Genomic DNA, 22,108 nt, shown 5'->3' on the forward strand with positions numbered 1-22,108 from the left:
AAAAAAAAAAAAATCATGTTTGTGTTTCATGGCGAATGTTACACATTCAAACTTATCAAATATATTAATAGTAAGAAAATATGTTTCCTATCCGTTGTATATATTTGAGTTCCAGGCGAGATTTCCTTCGCAGAAAGAGTTCCTGTAAAAGAAAATCCGCGGCGAAAATAACCCGCGCGCAGAGGCCGGTCCCGCTACTAGCCCCGCCCAATCAACGAGGCCAATCAGCGGCCCGCAACGGGGAAGGGACACGCAGCCGTCAGCCGAGCAATTCGATGACGAGGCTCAGGAAGCGCGCTGAAACGCTGAGCGGCGGCAAGCTGTGCGACCTCTTCTGCGGCCGGCCTGGGCAGGTGTCTTCCTCGAGAGGCAGGCAGGGGATCCGAGACGTGAGTCCGTGCAGTTGGGTGTGTTGTGCGGCGTGTGGGGCGGGGCGTTACGCCCTGGCGGGTCCCGCGGACTCGCGGCGCGGACGCTGGAGAGGCCGCAGGCGCGACCTGGGGCGGGGACCGTGCTGGCTGCGCTGCGTCCGCTCTGGCCTGTGGGTGCCCCGGGCTCCTCCCTCAGCTCCCGCGCCGGCGGCTGCCTGTCCGCCGCGGTTGCGCGCATTCTGGGGAGGTGCTCGGCCCAGAGAGCGGCCTACGGAGAAGGCACAGCGAGGGCAAAGCGAGACCCGGGCGCACGTTGAAGTCTGTTGGCTTTGGTTATCTCTGAAAACTTTAAGCATAATTTGAATAAATGCTGTCAGCAGAATAGGTCGGATTTAGTTGTAGTTAATTTTCTAAAATTTCAAATCTGTGAATTAACACAGTTAACAACAACAACAAAAACGGACACAAAACAACCTCCAAATTGGATTTTTTTTTTTTGAGACGGAGTATTGCTGTGTCACCCAGGCTGGAGTGCGGTGGCGCTATCTCTGCTCACTGCAACCTCCGCCTTCCGGGTTCCAGCGATTCTCCTGCCTCAGCCACCTGAGTAGATGGGACCACAGGTGCGCGCCACCACGCCCGGCTAATTTGTAAATTTTATTTGTAGAGAAGGGGTCTCCCTGTGTTGTCCAGGCTTGTCTCTAACTCCTGGGCTCAAAGGATCTTCCCATCTTGGCCTCACAAAGTGCTGGGATTACAGGCGTGAGCCATCGCGCCTGGCTCCAAATCTGATTTGAGTGTAAAAAGTTAGCCACACCATAAGCTGTAGGTTTATAACTGGGTGGTGAAAAACAATTCAGGTTTTATTTATAATAGTGATTATGAAGTGTTCTTCCCAGACTAGCTTTATCGTCATCTGGGAAATTGTTAAAAATGCAAATTCACAAGTTTGAGAGCCATGGTTCCAAGAAACTGCATAAACACACGAACTAAGTTGCAGCCTCCCGACTTATGCCCTGGTACTTCTAGCCTAATACAGGGTTTGACTCTACTAATCCAGGTTAGTCTTACCTTTCCCATTACTCATGTGCATTCGTTGAAACCAAAGACTTTTTCTTTTGTGCCCATTTTTACTCACTGCCTGGCCGTCTGCACGACGATCTGTGTTTCCTGGTAGTTCTCCAGTCTAGTAGCTACTATAAACTACTCTCCCTATTTCCCGCTCTGTAGAGATGTCGTTCCAACAGGTCCTCTCCACTGTAAGACCGTATCCTCTCAGAGAAGCCCCTGAGAGCCATTAGTACTTTTGCCCTGGAGAGGCAGTTTAGGTAGAGCCAGTCTGGGTTTTACTAGCCTAGTGGTCTTAGGCAAGTTACTTTGTGTGATCTGTAAAATGAAGATGAGTGAAGATAAGAGTACTACTTCCAGTAGTTTTGGGAGGATTAAATTAGTGTAGCAGTGCTTAGCACATAGTAACAAAATATTAGCTACTTTTTTTTTTAGACGGAGTTTTGCTCTTGTTGCCCAGGCTGGAGTGCAATGGCGCGATCTCCGCTCACCGCAACCTGCACTCTCTGGGTTCAAGCGATTCTCCTGCCCCAGCCTCCCGAGTAGCTGGGATTACAGGCATGCGCCACCACTCCCTGCTACTTTTGTGTTTTTAGTAGAGACAGGGTTTCTCCATGGTGGTCAGGCTGGGCTGGAGCTCCCAACCTCAGGTGATGCGCCCGCCTTGACCTCCCAAGGTGCTGGGATTACAAGCATGAGCCACCGTGCCCGGCCTTTAGCTGCTATTATATATATTATAATTTAAAAGTTATTAGTACCGAAGCCTGAGACAGGAGAGAAATGGTAAAAATAGTAGGGACTGCGGGAGAGAGAAAGAGTAGTGTCCCCTGACAAGTACTAGAATGACATAGGTGCCACCATTAAACGAAACTAGCTAGGATGGTTACTTTTGATTAACACTTTGCTACTCAAAAGTGTGGTCTGCGGCATCACCAGGAGCTTGTTAGAAGTGGAGAATCTCAGACCCACCTCAGATTTACTGAATCAGAATCGTTTGTTTTTTTTTTTAACAAGCTCTTCAGCAGGTTTAGGTGCAGCTTTGTTTGGAGGAAGTGTGAGATTCGTTTTAGGATTTCTCAAGGAGTTCCAGCCTTCAATCAGTGACCATGGGGATCTGGCAGGAGGGCTTGAATTTCTAGCTGATTCTCCTATTCTGTCTTACCCTCCTGTCTTCCATCATTTCTGCATTGCTAATCTCTATCCCTGGAGAAATCTATGGAACTGCTTGGTCATTACTGTAGAAAGTAACATAGTTGCCAATAGTATGACTTTGTGGATGTCACAGTCAAAACTCAACTGCCTGGCTGGCACGGTGGCTCACCTGTAATCCCAGCACTTTGGGAAGACAAGGCGGGGTGTGGGGGGATCCTTTGAGCTCAGGAGTTAGGGACCAGCCTGGGCAACATAGCAAGACCCTGTCTCTATAAAAAAGAAAAAAAAATCTCATCTGCTTGACAGGCTTTTCATTCACTTCCCTTTTATAATGCCTTCTGTAGTACTTTTTTACCCCTCCAAATCTCCATTTCCCCCATCTTAACTTCCTCACATACAGTGTTAGAAATGCAAATTACTCTTAGTAATTTCTCTGTCCACTTGATATCATATTATAATATGAAATCTGTCAGTTTCTCTTTACTTTAGAAATTTTGTCTTTATCCCTCTTCATTCATTTCTATTTATGGAGTGTATAACCTCATTGCCTCTGAAGAACCCTTCCCGTAATCTTAATTTCATGCACTCCCATCTTGGAGCCTCTCTCCAGTTTACACACTCCCTTTGTCACCTACTTCTTAACCACTTAGAGAATTAGGCTTCTCACTGTCATTCTCTGAAAGGTCATAAATGGCCAACTAATTAACCAATCCAATGGCTTTTTTTCCAGACTTTATTCCTCTCCACTTCTCTGAAGTGTTTTTTTTTTTTTTTTTTTTGAGACGGAGTCTCGCTCTGTTGCCCAGGCTGGAGTGCAGTGGCGTGAACTCGGCTCACTGCAAGCTCCGCCTCCCGGGTTCACGCCATTCTCCTGCCTCAGCCTCCCGAGTAGCTGGGACTACAGGCACCTGCCATCACGCCCGGCTAATTTTTTTTGTATTTTTTAGTAGAGACGGGGTTTCACTGTGTTAGCCAGGATGGACTCGATCTCCTGACCTCATGATCTGCCCGCCTCGGCCTCCCAAAGTGCTGGGATTACAGGCGTGAGCCACCGCAGCCGGCCTTCTCTGAAGTATTGAATATGCTTGATACTACTTTCTTGAAATTAAGTCCCTCCTTGGTTTTTGCCCATTGCATTTTTTGGCTTGCCTTCTATTGCCCTGATTAGCCTTCACTCTCCTCTCTGGTATTTGCTTCTTCCATGGCTTTCTTCCTTAGTTGAACTCTTAATTTCTTCCCAGTTATTCAGTATTTCTAAGTATCTCCAGAGCATAACAGCGATTTTAGTGTTTTTTGTTTGTTTGTTTGTTTTTTAATTGAGTCAGGGTCTTGCTCTGTCACCCATGGTGGAGAGCAGTGGCGTGATCACGGCTCAATGCAGCTTCAACCTCTCCGGCTCAAGTGATCCTCCCACCTCAGCCTCTCCAAGTAGCTGGGAATATAGACGTGTGCCACCACACCCAGCTAAATTTTGTTTTAAGTTTTGTAGAGATGGTAATCTCCCTAAGTTGCCCAGGCTGGTGTCAAACTCCTGGGCTCAAGTGATCCTTCTGCCTTGGCTTCCCAAAGTGCTGGGATTACAGGCGTGAGTCGCCACAACCGGCCAGAAACTATTGTTCTGTATACTTTGTGCAGAGCTTTGATTGTTCAGGCAGGAGGGTAAATCTGGTCGCTGTTACCCCATCTTGGCCAGAAGTAGGAGTTGGGGAAGTGTGTTGGAGTAGAGAGTCCCCCCTTTACCCTTGGGGGATACATTCTGAGATCCTAGTAGATGCCTGAAACTTCAGATAGTACTGAACCTTGTATACATTCTATGTTATTTCCTATACATCTACTCCTCTGCTAAAGTTTAATTTATCAGTTAGGCACAGTAAGAGATTAACAGCAATAACTAATAAAGTAGAAAAATTATAACAATACACAATAATAAGTTATGTACTGTGGCTGGAATTTTTTCACTTGAGGTGCGACAGCAAAACTAGCATGAATTTCTTTCTCCTCCTGTACAATTTCATGGATACAAGTTTTGTTCTTAACATAGATCTTAGCAACCTCATCATATGAGCTTTTTTTCTTTAATTTTTTTTTTCTTTTGAGTTGGATTCTCACTCTGTCACCCAGGCTGGAGTACAGTGGTGTGTTCTCAGCTCTCTGCAACCTCCATCTGCCAGGCTCAAGCGATTTTTGTGTCTCAGCCTTTCAAGTAGCTGGCATTACAAGTGTGTGCCACCATACCCGGCTAATTTTCATATATTTATTTATTTATTTATTTTGAGATGGTGTTTCACTGTTGTTGCCCAAGCTAGAGTGCAATGGCGCCATCTCGGCTCACCTCAACCTCCGCCTCCTGGGTTCAAGTGATTCTCCTGCCTCAGCCTTCCGAGTAGCTGGGATTACAGGCATGTGCCATCACGTGCTCGGCTAATTTTGTATTTTTTTGTAGAGATGGGATTTCTCCATGTTGGTCAGGCTGATCTCGAACTCCCGATCTCAGGTGATCCGCCCACCTCGGCCTCCCAAAGTGCTGGGATTATAGGCATGAGCCACTGTGCCTGGCCTATTTATTTTTTGAGATGGAGTCTCACTCACTCTGTCGCCCTGGCTAGAGTGCAGTGGTGTAATCTTGGCTCACTACAACCTCCGCCTCCTGGGTTTAAGCAAGTCTCCTGCCTCAGCCTCCTGAGTAGCCGGGACTACAGGTGCTCACCACCATGCCTGGCTAATTTTTGTATTTTTAGTAGAGACGGGGTTTTGCCATGTTGGCCACGCTGGTCTTGAACTCCTGGGCTCAAGTGATCCGCCTGCTTGGCCTCCCAAAGTGCTGGGATTACAGGCATGAGCCACCACGCCAGCCCTTTATTAAGTTGAGAACTTTCACATGGCTTCTCTTTGACATATCTGAATTGCCAGCATCGTTAATCCTGTGCTTTAGGGCCATTATTAAGTATAGATTTCCTTGAACACACACACTGAGATACCACAGCAGTCGATTTGACAACCCAGATGGATACTAAGTGACTGGAGTGTGACATCTACAGTGTGGACATTGTCCCAGGTGCGATGGAACAGGACAGCAAGAGAGTTCCTCACACTACCCAGAGCTGCGCATAATTGAAAACTTAGGAACTGTTTACTTCTGGAATTTTCCATTTAATATTTTCAGACTGCAGTTGACTGTGGGTAACTGAAACCTCAGAAAGCAAAACCATAGATGGGGGTACCACTGTAGAGTTACTGTGTCACCTTGATCCAAAACCTTTACCTGAATGATTCCTTTAACCATTCCCGCTACGCTTTCTCTGTTAAAGCTGCTGTACCAAATCCAGGGGTCAGTTTGCTGCCCTCTGACCGCCTGACCTCTTAGCAGCATTCAACATATTTGTCTGTTCTCTCCTTTCTTCACTTGGCTTCTGGAATTCCAGCCTCTCTTGGTTTTCTTCCTGCCTGATAGCACTCACTAGAAGTATCTCTTGCTGGTTCCTCCTTTTCTTTCTGATCCCCGAATGTTGGCTTGCCCAGTCTTTTGTCCTCATAATAGATCTTCTGGTGATCTTACCCAGATCATCTCTTTTAAACCCTATCTACATCCTGATGGTTCTCAAATGCAGTCCCACTGCTCTCCTTAGCTTCATCCTGCATATTTACAATCTCTACTTGGACATCAGTGGACACCTCAGATTTACTACATCCAAACAAAACTCTTGATCTTTCAGAACTTGCAGTCTTCCTCAGTCTTTTCCCTTCTCCCAGTTGCCCTGGCCACAAACATAGAAATCGTCCCAAATCTTCACTTGTCCTTACCTACATCCAAATTTTCAGCAATTTCTATAGTGTATTTCTGTATTAGAGTAGCAAGAGATGTTATAAGAAATAAACCCCTATATTTCAGGATATGCCATAAAGGAGATTGATTTTTGCTCACATGAAAGTGAAAAGCTATATTCCCACTTAGTGGCCTTCCAGGTGGTCATTTAGGGCCCCAGGCGCCTGCATAGTTTGGCTGCCCTCCTCCAGGGCTCAGTGTCCTGGGCATTCCCTGGTTGGGAGAGGGCAGCTGGGAGGTTTTCATGGGCCAGACTTGGATGTGGTGCGTATCCCTTCTACCCGTTGCATTGGCTGGAACTTAACTATTACGTGGCCATACTTCACAGAGAGGCTGAGACATACAGTCATCATTTGTCCAGAAGGAAGAAGAAATATGCCTAGTGACCTATTAGCTGGTCATTTTGCCAGATGCAGTAGGGTCTACCTACAGATTTTTAAAATCTGACCATTTGTCGTCACCTTTGCTGCTGTCTTTAGCTCATGTCACCTTCATCTCTGAACTGGATGACTACAGATCCTCCTAACCTCCTGATAATCTTCCATTCTAATCTCTACATAGTACCCATAGTAATTTCTTTTAGAATGTAAACCAGATTCTATCACGCCCCTATTTAAAAGCCTCAAGTGGCTTCCTGTTACACGTAGAGTGAAAACCACACTCTTTACTGTGGTTTACCACTCCCTCCCTCCCCACCTCCCTGCCTCCCAGCTCATTCCCAAGACCCAGCTGTTCTGGCCTCCTTTCTGTTCCTTGACTGCTTCAGCTTCTTCTCCACTCAGGGCCTCTATACTTGCTGTGTCTTCTCTCTGGATGTTCTCCAAATCTTCCTAAGATTATCTTATTTTTCTCCTTAAATGTTCTTGTGGTTATCTACTTGCATGTAACAAACCACTCTAAAGTGTAATGCCTTTTTTTTTTTTTTTTTGAGACGGAGTCTCGCTCTGTCACCCAGGCTGGAGTGCAGTGGCGCGATCTTGGCTCACTGCAACTTCCGCCTCCCAGGTTCAAGCGATTCTTCTGCCTCAGCCTCCCGAGTAGCTGGGACTACAGGCGCGTGCCACCATGCCCGGCTAATTTTTTGTATTTTTAGTAGAGACGGGGTTTCACTGTGTTAGCCAGGATGGTCTCGATCTCCTGACCTTGTGGTCCGCCTGCCTCAGCCTCCCAAGTGCTGGGATTACAGGTGTGAGCCACCGTGCCTGGCAAAGTGTGTAATGGCTTTAAACAACACTTTTATTACTGCTGGTGATGTTGTGGTTTTATGGGGTATGATTGGGCTCAGCTGGATAGTTCTTTTATTCTACATGATGTTGGCTGGGTCACCAAGTCAGTCACCAGAGGTTGGACTGGAACCACCAAGATGGCTCACCCACATGGCTGGCCATTGACATTGGCTGCAGGCTGGGAGCTCAGTGTGCCCCTGCACCTCTTCGTGTGACTTGGCCTTCTTACAAGGTGGCAGCTGGTTTCCAAGAGGGGTGTGTTCCCACAAAATATGTTCTGTCTTAGGATTCTCCAGAGAGACAGAACCAATGAAGGTGGGAGGATGGATGGATGAGAGGGGATTCATTAGGGGAATTAGCTCACATGATTATGGGTACCGAGAAGTACCATGATAGGCTGTCTACAAGCTGGAGACCCTGGAAGGCCAGTAGCCTGGCTCAGTCCAGGTGTGAAAACCTTAAAACCAGGGAAGCTTATGGTGTAATTTTCAGTCTGAGGCTGAAGGCCTGAGAACCTAGGGGCTGTTGGTATAAGTCTGGGAGTCCAAAGCCTGGAGAACCTGGAGTTCTGATGTCCAGTGACAGGAGAAGAAGAGTGTCCCTGCTCCAGGAGAGAAAAGATATTCCTTTTCTCTTTTTTGTTCTATTAGGGTCCCCAGCTGACTGACTGGTGCTCGCCCCTACAGAGGGTGGATCTTCCACACTCAGTCAACTGACTCACAAACCAGTCTTCCCTGGAAACTCCTTCAGACACATCAGAAGGAATGCTTTGCAGTTCTCTAGGTATTCCTTAGTTCAGTCAAGTTGACACTTAAAATTAACCATCACATGTTCCAAAGTGAAGTAGAAGCAGGTGACCCTCTTGAAGCCTAGGCCTAGAACCATTGTAGCCCCACTTCAACCAAAGGATTTTGGTTCAGTAGTCACAGGACCAGCCTAGATTCAGGAGAGGGGGAAATACACTCCATCTTTCTGTGGGGAGAGTGACAAAAGCATTTGTGACTGTCTTAGATCTTAGGGGCCTACCCTGAAATACCCAGCATCGCCTAATCCATATGTACCACTGTCTTGCTTTGTCTTCTTAGGATTTATCACTATCTTGAGTTACATGTTTTTGTTTTTGTTTTTTGCCAACTTACTGTCCTTCCCCCCTAGAATGTAAGCTTCCTGAAGAAGACCTTTGTCTGTGTAGATTCCTGGTATCCCTGTCACTTAAGACAGTGCCCAGCACGGTGGCTCATGCCTGTAACTGCAGCACTTTGGGAGGCTGAGGCGGGTGGATCACCTGAGGTCAGGAGTTCAAGACCAACATGGAGAAATCCCTGACCAACATGGAGAAATCCCTGACCAACATGGAGAAATCCCTTCTCTACTAAAAATACAAAAAATTAGCTGGGTATGGTGACACATGCCTGTAATCCCAGCTACTTGGGAGGCTTAGGCAGGAGAGTTTTTGAACCCAGGAGGCAGAGTTTGCAGTGAGCCAAGATCGCGCCATTGCACTCCAGCCTGGGTGACAAGAGCGAAACTCCGACACACACACACACACACACACACACACACACACACACACACACACACACACACACACACACACACACACACACACACACACACACACACACACACACACACACACACACACACGAGGCAGAGGTTGCAGTGAGCCAAGATCGCGCCATTGCACTCCAGCCTGGGTGACAAGAGCGAAACTCCGACACACACACACACACACACACACACACCCCAGTATACAGTAGGTATTTGGTAAATGTTGAACAAATGAATGCTGAACTCCTTCCACAACCATATTCTCATTATGAATTTCTTTTTAAAATTAACATCACTATTTTTGTTGCTGGTAGGCCAAGGTCTGTAGAATTGATCTTCAGAGTGTGCCACGTGTGTTCTTTCTGGTTTTGTTGCCACCACTCTTTTAGGTCAAGTCCCACATCCTTTTTCTGCTTCAGCCTCTTTGTTGGATAATGAATCCAGGTTTTCCTCCTCCTGTGCGCTTAGTGCTAGTTGTTGTTGTTGTTGTTGTTGTTTTAGACCGAGTTTTACTCTTTCACTTAGGCTGGAGTGAAATGGCACGATCTCGGCTCACTGCAGCTTCTGTCCCCCACCCAGGTTCAAGCAATTCTCCTGCCTCAGCCTCCCAAGTAGCTGGGATTTACAGGTGTGTGCCACCATGCCTGGCTAATTTTTGTTGTTGTTGTGGTTCTATTAGTGACTGGGTTTCACCATGTTAGCCAGGATGGTCTCGATCTCCTGACCTCATGATCTGCCTGCCTCGGCCTCCCAAAGTGCTGGGAGTTAGTCGTAAGCTTTTTTCCTCAGCAGTGTCGTCACCACCCACCCACCTCTACCTCTCACCGTATCCATCCTTGCAATTGCAATTGCTGAAGCATACACTTTGCCCTCTGCCTCTCCCATCTTGAGCACTTAAGATGTTACCCATACCTCGGATTCCCATTCTTGTGCAGTCTTTCCACTTTCTAGTTTCTCCAGTCGGATGTGCTTTCTTTCTTTTTTTTTTTTTTTTTTGAGTCGGAGTTTCACTCTGGTTGCCTAGGCTGGAGTGCAATGGCGTGATCTTGGCTCACTGCAACTTCTGCTTCCCAGGTTCGAGTTATTCTCCTGCCTCAGCCTCCCGAGTAGCTGGGATTACAGGCATGCACCACCACACCCAGCTAATTTTGTATTTTTAGTAGAGATGGGGTTTCTCCATGTTGGTCAGGCTGGTCTCGAACTCCTGACCTCAGGTGATCCGCCCGCCTCGGCCTCCCGAAGTGCTGGGATCACAGGCGTGCGCTACTGTGCCCGGCCAGATGTGCTTTCTTTATCCTTTGAACCTCTAAAATCCTTGAGTCCTTGCTATGGCTTTATTTGCATTTGCTGCTTAACAAACATTTACTGAATGTCTTTCACGTGCCAACCACTGGGCTGGGTGTTGAGGTTGGGGAGATGGAGGGACAAGATAGAGAGGCTAGTGGGAAGGTGACTTCAGATTTAGGTAAGATATTACCTTTCCCTAGAGAAGTTCACATTAACAGTGGTTTTCTATCTTGGCTACAGATTAGAATCGCTTGGGGAGCTTAAAAAAATCCCAGTGCCTGGGTCCTAATCCCAGAGATTCTGATTTAATGGTTTTGGGATATGGCCGAAACATTGGGAGTTTTAGAAGCTCCTCAGGTGATTCTAATATGGAGCCAAGGTTGAGAGCCATTGTGCTAATGGAAGAGACAGACCGATAAATGGCTAATTTCATTGCTTCCAATGCCAGAGGAATATACAGGGCACATGGGGAACAGGAGTATTTAATTTAGCCTAGAGTGATTTTTATTGTACAACTAGACTGTAAGCTGTTTATGGGCAGGGCCCAGGGCTTTGTCATCTTGGGGTTCTCTTGCCTGATTCTTATATGTAGTAGGTATAAGATAGGCTGCCCAACAGAACTTTCTTCGATGATAAAAATGTTCAAATGTTCTGTATCCACCCTGTCCAATATGGTAGCCACTACCCATATGTGACTATTGAGTTCTTGAAATGTAGCTAGGGGGAATAAGGAACTGAATTTTAAATTTTATTTAATTTTAAATAAATAGCTACATAGAGGAGTTATTAAGTGTTTAAATTATTTGACTGTTTATGCAGGGGCTTAGGTAAGGCAGGTTATTTTCTCTGAATGGTTTTGAAGTTTAGTCACTGCATTTGAATCGTAAATTCCCACCTTTCTTTTTTTTTTTTTTTTAAAGGCGGAGTCTCACTCTGTCACCCAAGCCTGGAGTGTAGTGGTGCGACCTCAGCTCACTGCAACCTCTGCCTCCTGGGTTCAAGCGATTCTCCCACTTCAGCCTTCTGAGTAGCTGGGATTACAGGCACACACCACCATGCCTGGCTGAGTTTTTGTATTTTTAGTAGAGATGGGGTTTCAACTTGTTGGCCAGGCTGCTCTCGAACTCCTGGCCTCAAGTGATCCGCCCAGCTTGGCCTCCCAGAGTGCTGGGATTACAGGCGTGAGGCACTGCACCTGGTAGTTTCCCACTTTTCTTATTTCTCATTTGTTAAAAAAAAACAGAGGGGGCCAAGCGCTGTGGCTCACGCCTGTAATCCCAGTACTTTGGGAGGCCAAGGCGGGGTGGAGGTCAGGAGTTCGAGACCAGCCTGACCAACATGGAGAAATCCCATCTCTACTAAAAATACAAAATTAGCCAAGTATGGTGGCACATGCCTATAATCCCAGCCACTTGGGAAGCTGAGGAAGGAGAATCGCTTGAACCTGGGAGGCAGGGATTGCAGTGAGCCGAGATTGCGCCATTGCACTCTAGCCTGGGCAACAAGAGCAAAACTCTGTCTCAAAAAAAAAAAAAACCCGAAAAAATAGGGGGGAAGTTTATTAAAATGCCTGTTTTTAAATTGACTTTATTGAGCTATAAATCACATACTATATAATCCACCCATTTAAATTGTCGAGTTCCACCAGGTGCAGTGGCTCATGCCTGTAATCTCAGCACTTTGGGAGGCCGAGGTGGGGAGGATAGCTTGAGCCTAGGAGTTTGAGACCAGCCTGGGCAATATAGTGAGACCCTATCTCTACAAAAAAGTTAATTAATTTTTAAAAATTAGCCAGGTGTGGTGGTGTAAGCTTGTAGTCCCAGCTACTCAGGAGGCTGAGGTAGGCAGATCACTTGAGTCTGGGAGGTTGAGGCTGCAGTAAGCTGGTATTGTGCCACTGCATTCCGGCCTGGGCAACAGAGGGAGAGACTGTGTCTCAAAAAAAAAAAAAAGTATACAATTCAACGGTTTTGGGTATATTTGCATGTATTTGCAACCATTATCATAATTTTAGAACATTTTTCATTACCTCAAAAGGAAACCCTGTACCCTTTAGCTACTATACTCCCAAACCTTCAGCCTTAACCACCTGTTAATCTACTTTCTGTCTTAATAGATTTGCCTATTCTGGACATTTCATACATATGTACTCATATAATGTGTGGTCTTTCATATCTGTTTTTTTTCATATAATGTAGCATTTTCAGGGTTCAACTGTGTTATAGCATGGTGTCAGTACTTCATCCGTCTTTATGGCTCAATAATATTCCATTGCATGGCTATACCACGTTTTATTTATCAGTTAATGGAAATTTGTTTGTTGTTTTTTCTGTGATGGGGGTCCCACTCTGTCACCCAGGTTGGGGTGCAGTGGTGTGATCTTGGCTCACTGCAACCTCTGCCTCCCAGGCTCAAGTGATCCACCTGCCTCAGCCTCCTAAGGGGCTGGGATCACTGGCTTGCGCTACCACGCCTGGCTAATTTTTTGGTTATTTTTTTCATTACCTAGCCTGGTCTTGAACTCCTGAGCTCAAGTGATCCACCTACCCAAAGTGCTGGGATTACATGTGTCAGCCACCACACTTGGCCCCGTTGATGGAAATTTGGGTTTTTCCCACCTTTTGGCTATGACGAAAAATGTGGCTCTAAACATTCATGTGTAAGTTTTTGTGTGGACATATATTTTCATTTCTTTTGGGTATATACCTAGGAATGGAATTGCTGGGCCACATGGAAAAATACCTGTTTTCTTATATCAATGAGCATATTATGCATATATGCATGTTTTTTATATATGAACACCAATTTATTTTTATTTTGGGTACCTTCTTCCTTACTGTTCAGAAAGTGTTAACTCTAGAAGGAAGTAGTTTTCATTACAAAACAATCTGGCTGGGTGCAATGGCTCATGCCTATAATCCTAGCACTTTGGGAGGCCAGGGTGGGAGGATCAGTTGAGGCCAGGAGTTTGAGACCAGCCTGGATAACATAGTGAGACCCTGTCTCTACTAATTAAAAAAAAAATTATCCAGGTGTGGTGGCACACGCCTGTAGTCCCAGCTAGCCAGGAGGAGCTCTTGAGCCCAGGAATTGGAGGATGCACTGAGCTATGATTGTATCACTGTACTCCAGCCTGGGCAACAGAGCAAGACCCTGTCTCTAAAAATAATAATAATAATAATAATAATAATAATAATAATAATAAACCCAAAACCCAATTTATTTTAAAAATAATTCTGTTTCATTATATATATTAAAAATTGTTTTAGCCTTATACAGGATGCTGTGTTCTTTGCTCCTTTGTGAATGTCTGTTGCTGGTAGCTGGTTATGCTCATGATGATGACTGGATTGACCCCACAGACATGCTTAACTATGACGCTGCTTCAGGAACAATGAGAAAATCTCAGGTATTAAAAAAAATTCGTGCATGTGTGTGTGAGACCTTATCAGTCCCATGATGGAAATAGTCTAGCTCTGTTGTTTTGCACAGAGCTATGAGGGTCATGGATCCATGATTAGCAGTTATGCAGAATATTTTCCTGACACTGTTAATCTAAAATTATTTCAAACATACCTGGTATTGAATTTGAATGTAAAGCCCTTGAAGTAGCAAAATAATATGATTTTAGTTCTTAGTGTGTACATTTGAAACTTTTTTTGTGGTTCAGTACAATTTCAGAATATAACATGCAGAGTCATAGAAATGATGAAGTCAGAATCTTAGTCTTCATTAACCAAAGGCTATTTTTGTAACTAAACTATAAAGAAATAAAATGTTTCTATACTCTCTTTTAGGCAAAATATGGTATTTCAGGGGAAAAGGATGTCAGTCCTGACTTGTCATATGCTGATGAAATATCAGAATGTTATCACAAACTTGATTCTTTAACTTATAAGGTTAGTTTTTTTATTCATAAATTTTATATTTTTATATTATGTTCAATCGCTCTATATTCTTGTCTCTGCTGATAAACTTGTATTTCTAGTGTTTCCGTGTACCGTATGATTTTTATATGTCAAATTTTTCTTTGGATACTCTAACCTTGGTTTCTCATTAGTTATTCTAGCCTTGGTTTTTCTAATAGTACCTTGTGTTTTCCTGTAATAACATTGACATCTCTGTGTTGTTAAGTATTTCTTTACCAGACTGCAAACTTCTTGGTGCAAGGAATTTGTTTCATTCATCTTAATTCTCTATCACCTGTCGCAGGGCTGAGGCATAGTAAACTCTCAACAAATGTGGCAAATGAAGAAATGTGTCTATTACCAGCTTATAAGCATAAGAGTTACTCTTAAGAAGGATTATCATAATTTAGTGTGTAATAGCTATTCATTCCTTCATTTATCCAATCCTCTTAAAAAATGTAGCTGAAGAAGAGTTTACACAAAAATAAATAAGTCAAAGGATGTGAATGTAGTCGTTATTTGCTGTGGGAGCCACCCTCAGTTGGCTGCTTAGGTAGGGTGAACTGGTAGCAGTGTGGAGGTAAGGAGGAAGGCCTGGAATGGAGAAGGGGGATGTCAATGAGATCAGTGGAAGCTGCAGAGGTCCAGCAATGCTGAAGGTCTGAAATGAGGCAGTGATGGGTTGAAGATAAGAGGCAGATATTAAACTTTTATGAGGTAGAATAGGCAAATGTTGATGGCTTAGGGAAGTAGTGGGGATAAGGGATAGGGAAGAGCTAGAGTGAATGAGTCCCAGCTTGAGAGACTCGGAGAGTTTGTTAATTGAGATCCAGATATAGCCCAATAAGATCTATACCCACCTGCTTGTGATTCTTATTAAATGCAAATATTATGTCACCTGAGTGCTTGAGAAGACGTGCTTGGATAAAATTTGCTTCACTCCCATGACTTGAGGAAGCCACAAGAAAAGAAAAGGAAAAAAATTGCTTCATTTTGTGTATTATTACTGTATAGTGAGCTATACGAAAGTTTGATTGCATAGCAAAAATGCAGAAATACCTTTTTGCAGAATTTTTTTATTCCATTGCGACTGGTTTAAACATTGTAAGGAACATGATTAGTAAAATGGAATCTTGAATTTTTTTTTTTCCCTAAGTTGTTTCTTTAAGGTTTAGAAAATAAACTGGTTTTACAAACCTTGCCTGAGGGCAAAGGAAATTGCTGTGTCCTTCTATGTCCTTCTCTGCTCAGTGTCCTTATTTTAAGTCTGTGTGCTGCTCAATTATTGTCATGTTTATCCACTGACGTGCATTTCAGTGCTCGACTCATGGTCCACACTCAGTTAAAAAATGCAAGTTGATGATCACAAAGTTATGTTAGTGTTTGAAAGCTATCCACTACCCTCAGCGACTTGCCTGCTGGGTTGCTGGTGGCAGAGCTAAGTTCATAGGAAGTCTGCTTCAGTGTAGAATTGTGTGCTGAAGGGTTGCAATGTGGATGGTACCCTGTAGAAGCTGCAGTTCCTGCCTTCCTGAGCATTCCATACAGCATGGGATGATTAATTGCTAATTAAAACATTAATAAAAGGCCAAAAGTCATATGCACATTGAAGAAATATTCTGTTGTGTCCTTCATTTCATCTTCTGGCTTCATCTTGTCTGTTTCTCTGTCCCTTTGTCTCTCTCTGTGTATTTATTCTGCTCTTCCCTGCTGCCCTTCCTTCCTTCTTTCTCTTGTTAAATTGTTGCTTTGGAAGTAGAAAGGGGCAGATTGGTCCAGATGCTCTGCTTGTGGATCTCTGCCTCCTGGACTTTAGCTTTAAAGTTGCTGAAAGTCAGCAGAAAAACTGCCAGGTTAGGGCTAAGTACGGGATCTGTGCTCCTTATTTGTTGCCTACTTGCCCTTTGCAAAGATAACATGGGGAAGCAGGCCAGCTCTGCACTGTAATGTGTTATAGCTGATAAATGCAAGCTTGATCAAAACAACTAGCTCCTTACCTCGATTCCGATGGCAGCACTAGGCTAGAAACTTAACCCTTATATTATACGTTGACTCTAACTAATGTTGAATTGATTTTATGGTTGCAGATTGATGAGTGTGAAAAGAAAAAGAGGGAAGACTATGAAAGTCAAAGCAATCCTGTTTTTAGGAGATACTTAAATAAGATTTTAATTGAAGCTGGAAAGCTTGGACTTGTGAGTATTTGATGGTGTGATACTAATCCATATAGTATATATTTTTATTTATTAATTTCAAATAATAGGAAGAAGTGAAAGCATCATGATGCTTTTTAACAGAGACCACCTGACTGACTCTTTAACCAGCAGCTATTCATTCAGGATTAAAGGCACTACTATACTGCTTTGCAGTGGTCTGGTGGAAGATGAGCAGTGCAGACCGCTCTTTCTCCTCTAGTTTGTATGGATTTACTTACTCAGCTCTGTGCACTGCTCCACCAGTTAATGGAGGTGAGGAGGTGGGGTGATAATTCTGTCCTGATCCTACTCCTTGTTTTCTCTCAATATATGCTGAGAAAAAGAAAAATGTGTTTTATGTAGTTTTTGTCCTTGTTGTTTACTGTGGTGAGTGCTGCTTTATAGACATATTGTTCATAATTATTGTTAAAATGTCCTTTTTTTTTTTGAGACAGAGTCTCGCTCTGTTGTCCAGGCTGGAGTGCCGTGGTGCAATCTTGGCTCACTACAACCTCTGCCTCCCGGGTTCCAGCAATTCTCCCTGATTCAGCCTCCCGAGTAGCTGGATTACAGGCACCTGCCACCATGCCCAGCTAATTTTTGTATTTTTAGTAGAGATGGGGTTTTGCCATGTTGTCCAAGCTGTCTTAAACTCCTGACCTCAGGTGATCTGCTTGCCTTGGCCTCCCAAAGTGCTGGGGTTACAGGTGGGAGCCACTGTGCCCGGCCAAAATTTCTGTTTTTAAGAAGTCACTGTTTTCACTTTGGGAAGTGAAAACTTCCCAGACTTAATGCATTAATTTAGTTTTAATTCACTTACCAAAGTGAAAACATCAAGAAAACTTAAATTTAATAACTTATAACATTTAGAAAGCTCATTTAAAAGCTCATAGACTTTTTTTTTCCTATTGTGTGTGCCACCAGAATTGATTTAGAGAGTCAGAGACCAGCCTTTGGTCTTGATCTGGCCATTAGCCCCACCTACCAGAAGTGGTCACAGGCAGATCCCTGAAAATGAAAGGCCCTTGCATCAGCACAGTGTCGGCTGGCAGAACTTGCCATATACTCCATCTTCCTGGTACAGTAAGAAGTGACCAAAAGAAAAAGGAGTGTTAGATGAATAACAATGCCACCTTATTCTGGAATTGTAGAAGCAGATGCGTTCTCATACGTACAGTCTGTAATTTGAGTCTTACAGCTATGTACAGGGTGGAACAGAACCTAGATAAGGAAACAGATGGAACCAAAAATACTTAAGATGGAAATGCTGGAAAATATTTAGTTTCTGATTTTTTTTTTTTTTGAGACGGAGTCTCGCTCTGTCGCCCATGTTGGAGTGCAGTGGCGCAGTCTCGGCTCACTGCAAGCTCCGCCTCCTGGGTTTACACCATTCTCCTGCCTCAGCCTCCCAAGTAGCTGGGACTACAGGCGCCCACCACCATGCCCGGCTAATTTTTTGTATTTTCAGTAGAGACGGGGTTTCACTGTGTTAGCCAGGATGGTCTCGATCTCCTGACCTTGTGATCCGCCCGTCTCGGCCTCCCAAAAGTGCTGGGATTATAGGCATGAGCCACCGCGCCCGGGCATGTCCAGCTAATATTTTTGTGTTTTCAGTAGAGACAGGATTTCACCATGTTGGCCAGGCTGGTCTCAAACTCCTGACCTCAAGTGATCTGACCGCCTCGGCCTCCCAAAGTGCTGAGATTACAGGTGTGAGCCACCATGTCCCACCTTGTATTTACTGTTTATAAAAGAAAAAGGAATTTTATTTGTATCAACTGGCTAATTAATGCAAAATTTGTTTACAGTGATTTTGCTAAGCTGAACTCACACTAAAAAAGGTAGTTATAAATATGTATTTTATGGAAACCCATTATTTTGTTGCTCTTTTGAGATCCTTCTTGTTTTTCTTGTTTGCACTAATACAGATTTTAGGCTATCTGAAAACTGTCTGGAAATGAAAAGTCATGCAGTGAATCATAAAATGAAGATGCACAGTTGATCCTCATTCTTCATAGATTCTGTATTTATGAATTGACCTCATTAAGTCTGTGTAACCCCAAAGTCAATAATTGAGGTGTTTTGTGGTTACTCTGGGACACTGTGAAGAGTGGTAAAAAATTTGGGTTGCCTGTTGCAGGCATTCCCAGCTGAGATGGAACAAGGCAATCAAAACTGTTTTCTTGTTTCAGCTCTTACTGCAAACAAGTGTCTTTTTTTGTGGTCTATTTAGTGGTATATTTTTTCATGCTTTTTTGAGGGGAGAGGGTTTTTTTTTTTTTTTTTTTATTTTGAGACCAATCATTAAACAGCATGATTTCGTTGTTTAAAATGGCCCTCTGATGTAGTGCTGAGCTGAGGTCTAGTGTTTCTAAGTGCAAGAAGGCCATGATGTACTTACAGAGAAAAGGAAAAGGTGTGTATTAGGTAGGCTTCAGTCAAGCGTAAGGTATAGGACAGTTGTCCATGTGTTCAATGTTAGTGAATGAACGATATGTATATTAAATAAGGTGTCCATAAACAGGAATGTACAGAAACACACATAAAACAAGGTTATGTACTGATCAATTGATAAAAATGTTATGACAGGTTTGCACGAACCAAACCCTATATTTATTATAGGAGTAATGGTTCAGTACTTGCTAATTGGTGTTTGAGGTGACTTTATAGAAGATAACTACTGTGAGGCCAGGCGCAGTGGCTCATGCCTGTAATCCCAGCACTTTTGGAGGCCATGGCGGGCAGATCACGAGGCCAGGAGATCGAGACCGTCCTGGCTAATGTGGTGAAACCCCGTCTCTACTAAAAATAGAAAAAATTAGCCAGGCGTAGTGGCAGGAACCTGTAGTCCCAGCTACACGGGAGGCTGAGGCAGGAGAATGACGTGAACCCAGGAGGCGGAGCTTGCAGTGAGCCGAGATTGCGCCACTGCACGCCAGCCTGGGTGACAGAGCGAGACTCCGTCTCAAAAAAAAAAAAAAGATAACCACTGCGAATAGCAAGAATCAACTGTATTTTAGTGAAATTTACAGTATCTTTTTTGCGTAGAGTTCTAGAATTTTTAAATGTTTTTCACATGTATTATCTTTGGTTTTCATGTTGGCCTGTGAAGACAGGTGGATATTATTTTTTTTTTTTAGAGACAGGGTCTTACTCTGTCTCCTATGCTGGAGTGCAGTGGTGTGCTCATAGCTTACTGCAGCCTTGAATCCCGGGCACAGACAATTCTTTGCCTCAGCCTGCTGAGTAGGCAGGAGCCAGGTGCACACCACTGCACACAGCTAGTTGTTAGAATTTTCTGTAGAGATGGGGTCTCGCTTTGTTGCCCAGGCTGGTCTTGAAGTCCTGGCTTCAAGCTGTCCTCCCACCTTGGCCTGTCAAAGCACTAGGATTATAGGTGTGAGCTGCCTCGCCCAGGCTATTATTCTTATACATATGAAATACTGCAAACTAATATTTAGTTCCAAATGGGCTTTTGTCTTAAAATGGTTCACCAAGTAGTAATCAAATTCTTTTTCTATTGTTTGTTTTTTGGTCAATTTAATTTAGCCTGATGAAAACAAAGGCGATATGCATTATGATGCTGAGATTATCCTTAAAAGAGAAACTTTGTTAGAAATACAGAAGTTTCTCAATGGAGAAGACTGGAAACCAGGTGCCTTGGATGATGCACTAAGTGATATTTTAATTAATTTTAAGTTTCATGATTTTGAAACATGGAAGTGGCGATTCGAAGATTCCTTTGGAGTGGATCCATATAATGTGTTAATGGTAAGATGGGATGAGGGCAAGGGCAACGTCATTAAGTTTCCTTTTTAAAATACTTTCCAAACTCCACCATAATTATGTTAAGAACCTATACTAGGTCACTCATACCGTATTGATGAACAAGCCACAAAATGGTAGAAATGATTTTGTGCTTTGAGTCCAGTTCTTTTTAGCTGCCCTGAGTGTTTTTGGTGGCTGATTTCTGCTTCTCTCTGTTTTAAGGTACTACTTTGTCTGCTCTGCATCGTGGTTTTAGTGGCTACCGAGCTGTGGACATATGTACGTTGGTACACTCAGTTGAGACGTGTTTTAATCATCAGCTTTCTGTTCAGTTTGGGATGGAATTGGATGTATTTATATAAGGTATTACATGGATGGAGGGTATTACAATTTTAACACATTTATTCACAATGAAAGAAGACTCTAATCCATTGAGAGCAATCTTGCCTTGGATGTGTGTTGGAGGCAGTGATTCGAGGTGGCCCACGCTGGAGAGGAATTAAATGGACAATTCTTAGCTGACTGTTTTTTGATTCCTTGACCAGTTAGTGGGTAAAAAAGTTCAGTCCTAATTTTCATAACCCAGTTACTGTTAACATTTCGGCATCTAAGTCAGAATAAAGCCAGGTGGGTTGGGTATGGTGGCTAATGCCTGTAATCCCAGCACTTTGGGAGGCTGAGGTGGGCAGATCACTTGGTCAGGAGGTCAAGACTAGCCTGGCCAACATGGTGAAACCCTGTCTCTACTAAAAATACAAAAATTAGCCGGGCCTGGTGGTGTGCATCTGTAGTCCCAGCTACTCAGCAGGCTGAGGCAGGAGAATTGCTTGAACCTTGGGAGGTTGCAGTGAGCCAAGATCGCGCCGCTGCACTCCAGCCTGGACCACAGAGTGAGGTCCGTCTCAAAAACAAGGAAGAAAAAAAAAAGAATAAAGCTACGTGGATACATTTAAAAATTATCACGTAGGTAATTTAGGGTATGTCATTCTATGTCTTTGCTAGAAATGATACCAAAATATTATTTTTTAAAAATTAGGTTATTTTTTGAATAAGTGGTATATTCATGGCAGAGAATTTAGAAAAGACAGATACAAAGAAATTAATTTTTAAAATCACCTATAATTTTATCACCTAGAGAAAATCTGTCAATAGTTTGAGGTATTTCTTTCTAGATTTTTCTAGATTTTAATTATCTTTCAAAGTTGGGATCATACGGTATATAGAAATTGGAAAGGACCACTACTGTTCCCATTAACATAGCATAAATAATAATTATTGAAAGAAAATTTTAGATCTTTCTAGCAGAATGAGTCAAGTAGCCAAGTATTTTCAATGATTTCATCTGGTTAAAGCATTGTGACATTTCCTTAACCTTTTGCTCTAAGTATTATAGTATTTAGAACTAATTATTTACAAATTAAACGCAGATTCTGTGTGGAAGGAAAGTTGCTTGAGTATTGTCACCTCAATGATTGTATATTGGTCATTGTACTGGAAATTATCCAGTGCAAAATAGGATATCATCAACTATAAAAGAAAATAAGTAGTCATTTAATTTGTATGGCTAGAACTAATTGTTGTTGTTGTTGCTGTTGTTTTTGAGACAGTCTCACTCTGTCCCCCAGGCTAGAGTGCAGTAGTGAAATCTCGGCTCAGTGCAACCTCCGCCTCCCAGGTTCAAGCGATTCTCTTGCCTCAGCCTCCCGAGTATCTGGGACTACAGGGCCGTGCCATCACGCCCGGCTGAACTAATTTTTAA

At 43.5% G+C, this 22,108-nt stretch overlaps 1 protein-coding gene across 6 annotated transcripts in view; it reads left to right on the top strand.

Annotated features, from left to right (window-relative positions):
- The first annotated feature begins 250 nt into the window (after positions 1-250).
- CLCC1 (chloride channel CLIC like 1) overlaps positions 251-22,108 on the top strand; it is a 31,778-nt gene continuing 9,920 nt past the window's right edge. For 2 of the 6 annotated variants that reach the window (XR_010138014.1, XM_009247001.3), the window contains exons 1-6: positions 302-389; positions 13,758-13,887; positions 14,276-14,377; positions 16,474-16,581; positions 20,131-20,352; positions 20,572-20,712. Coding sequence is in view for 4 of the 6 variants with exons in the window: in XM_009247001.3 (XP_009245276.2) it covers positions 13,759-13,887; positions 14,276-14,377; positions 16,474-16,581; positions 20,131-20,352; positions 20,572-20,712 (702 nt within the window). In the remaining 2 variants the exon portion in view is untranslated. Of the gene's footprint in view, positions 390-1,270; positions 1,432-13,747; positions 13,888-14,275; positions 14,378-16,473; positions 16,582-16,654; positions 16,855-20,130; positions 20,353-20,571; positions 20,713-22,108 lie in introns of those variants that run through there. The other 4 variants (XM_054530397.1, XM_009246998.4, XR_002914668.3 and 1 more) reach the window with 4 other exon arrangements.

Source organism: Pongo abelii, chromosome 1 (genome assembly GCF_028885655.2).
Source record: "Pongo abelii isolate AG06213 chromosome 1, NHGRI_mPonAbe1-v2.0_pri, whole genome shotgun sequence".
Classification (NCBI taxonomy): domain Eukaryota; kingdom Metazoa; phylum Chordata; class Mammalia; order Primates; family Hominidae; genus Pongo; species Pongo abelii.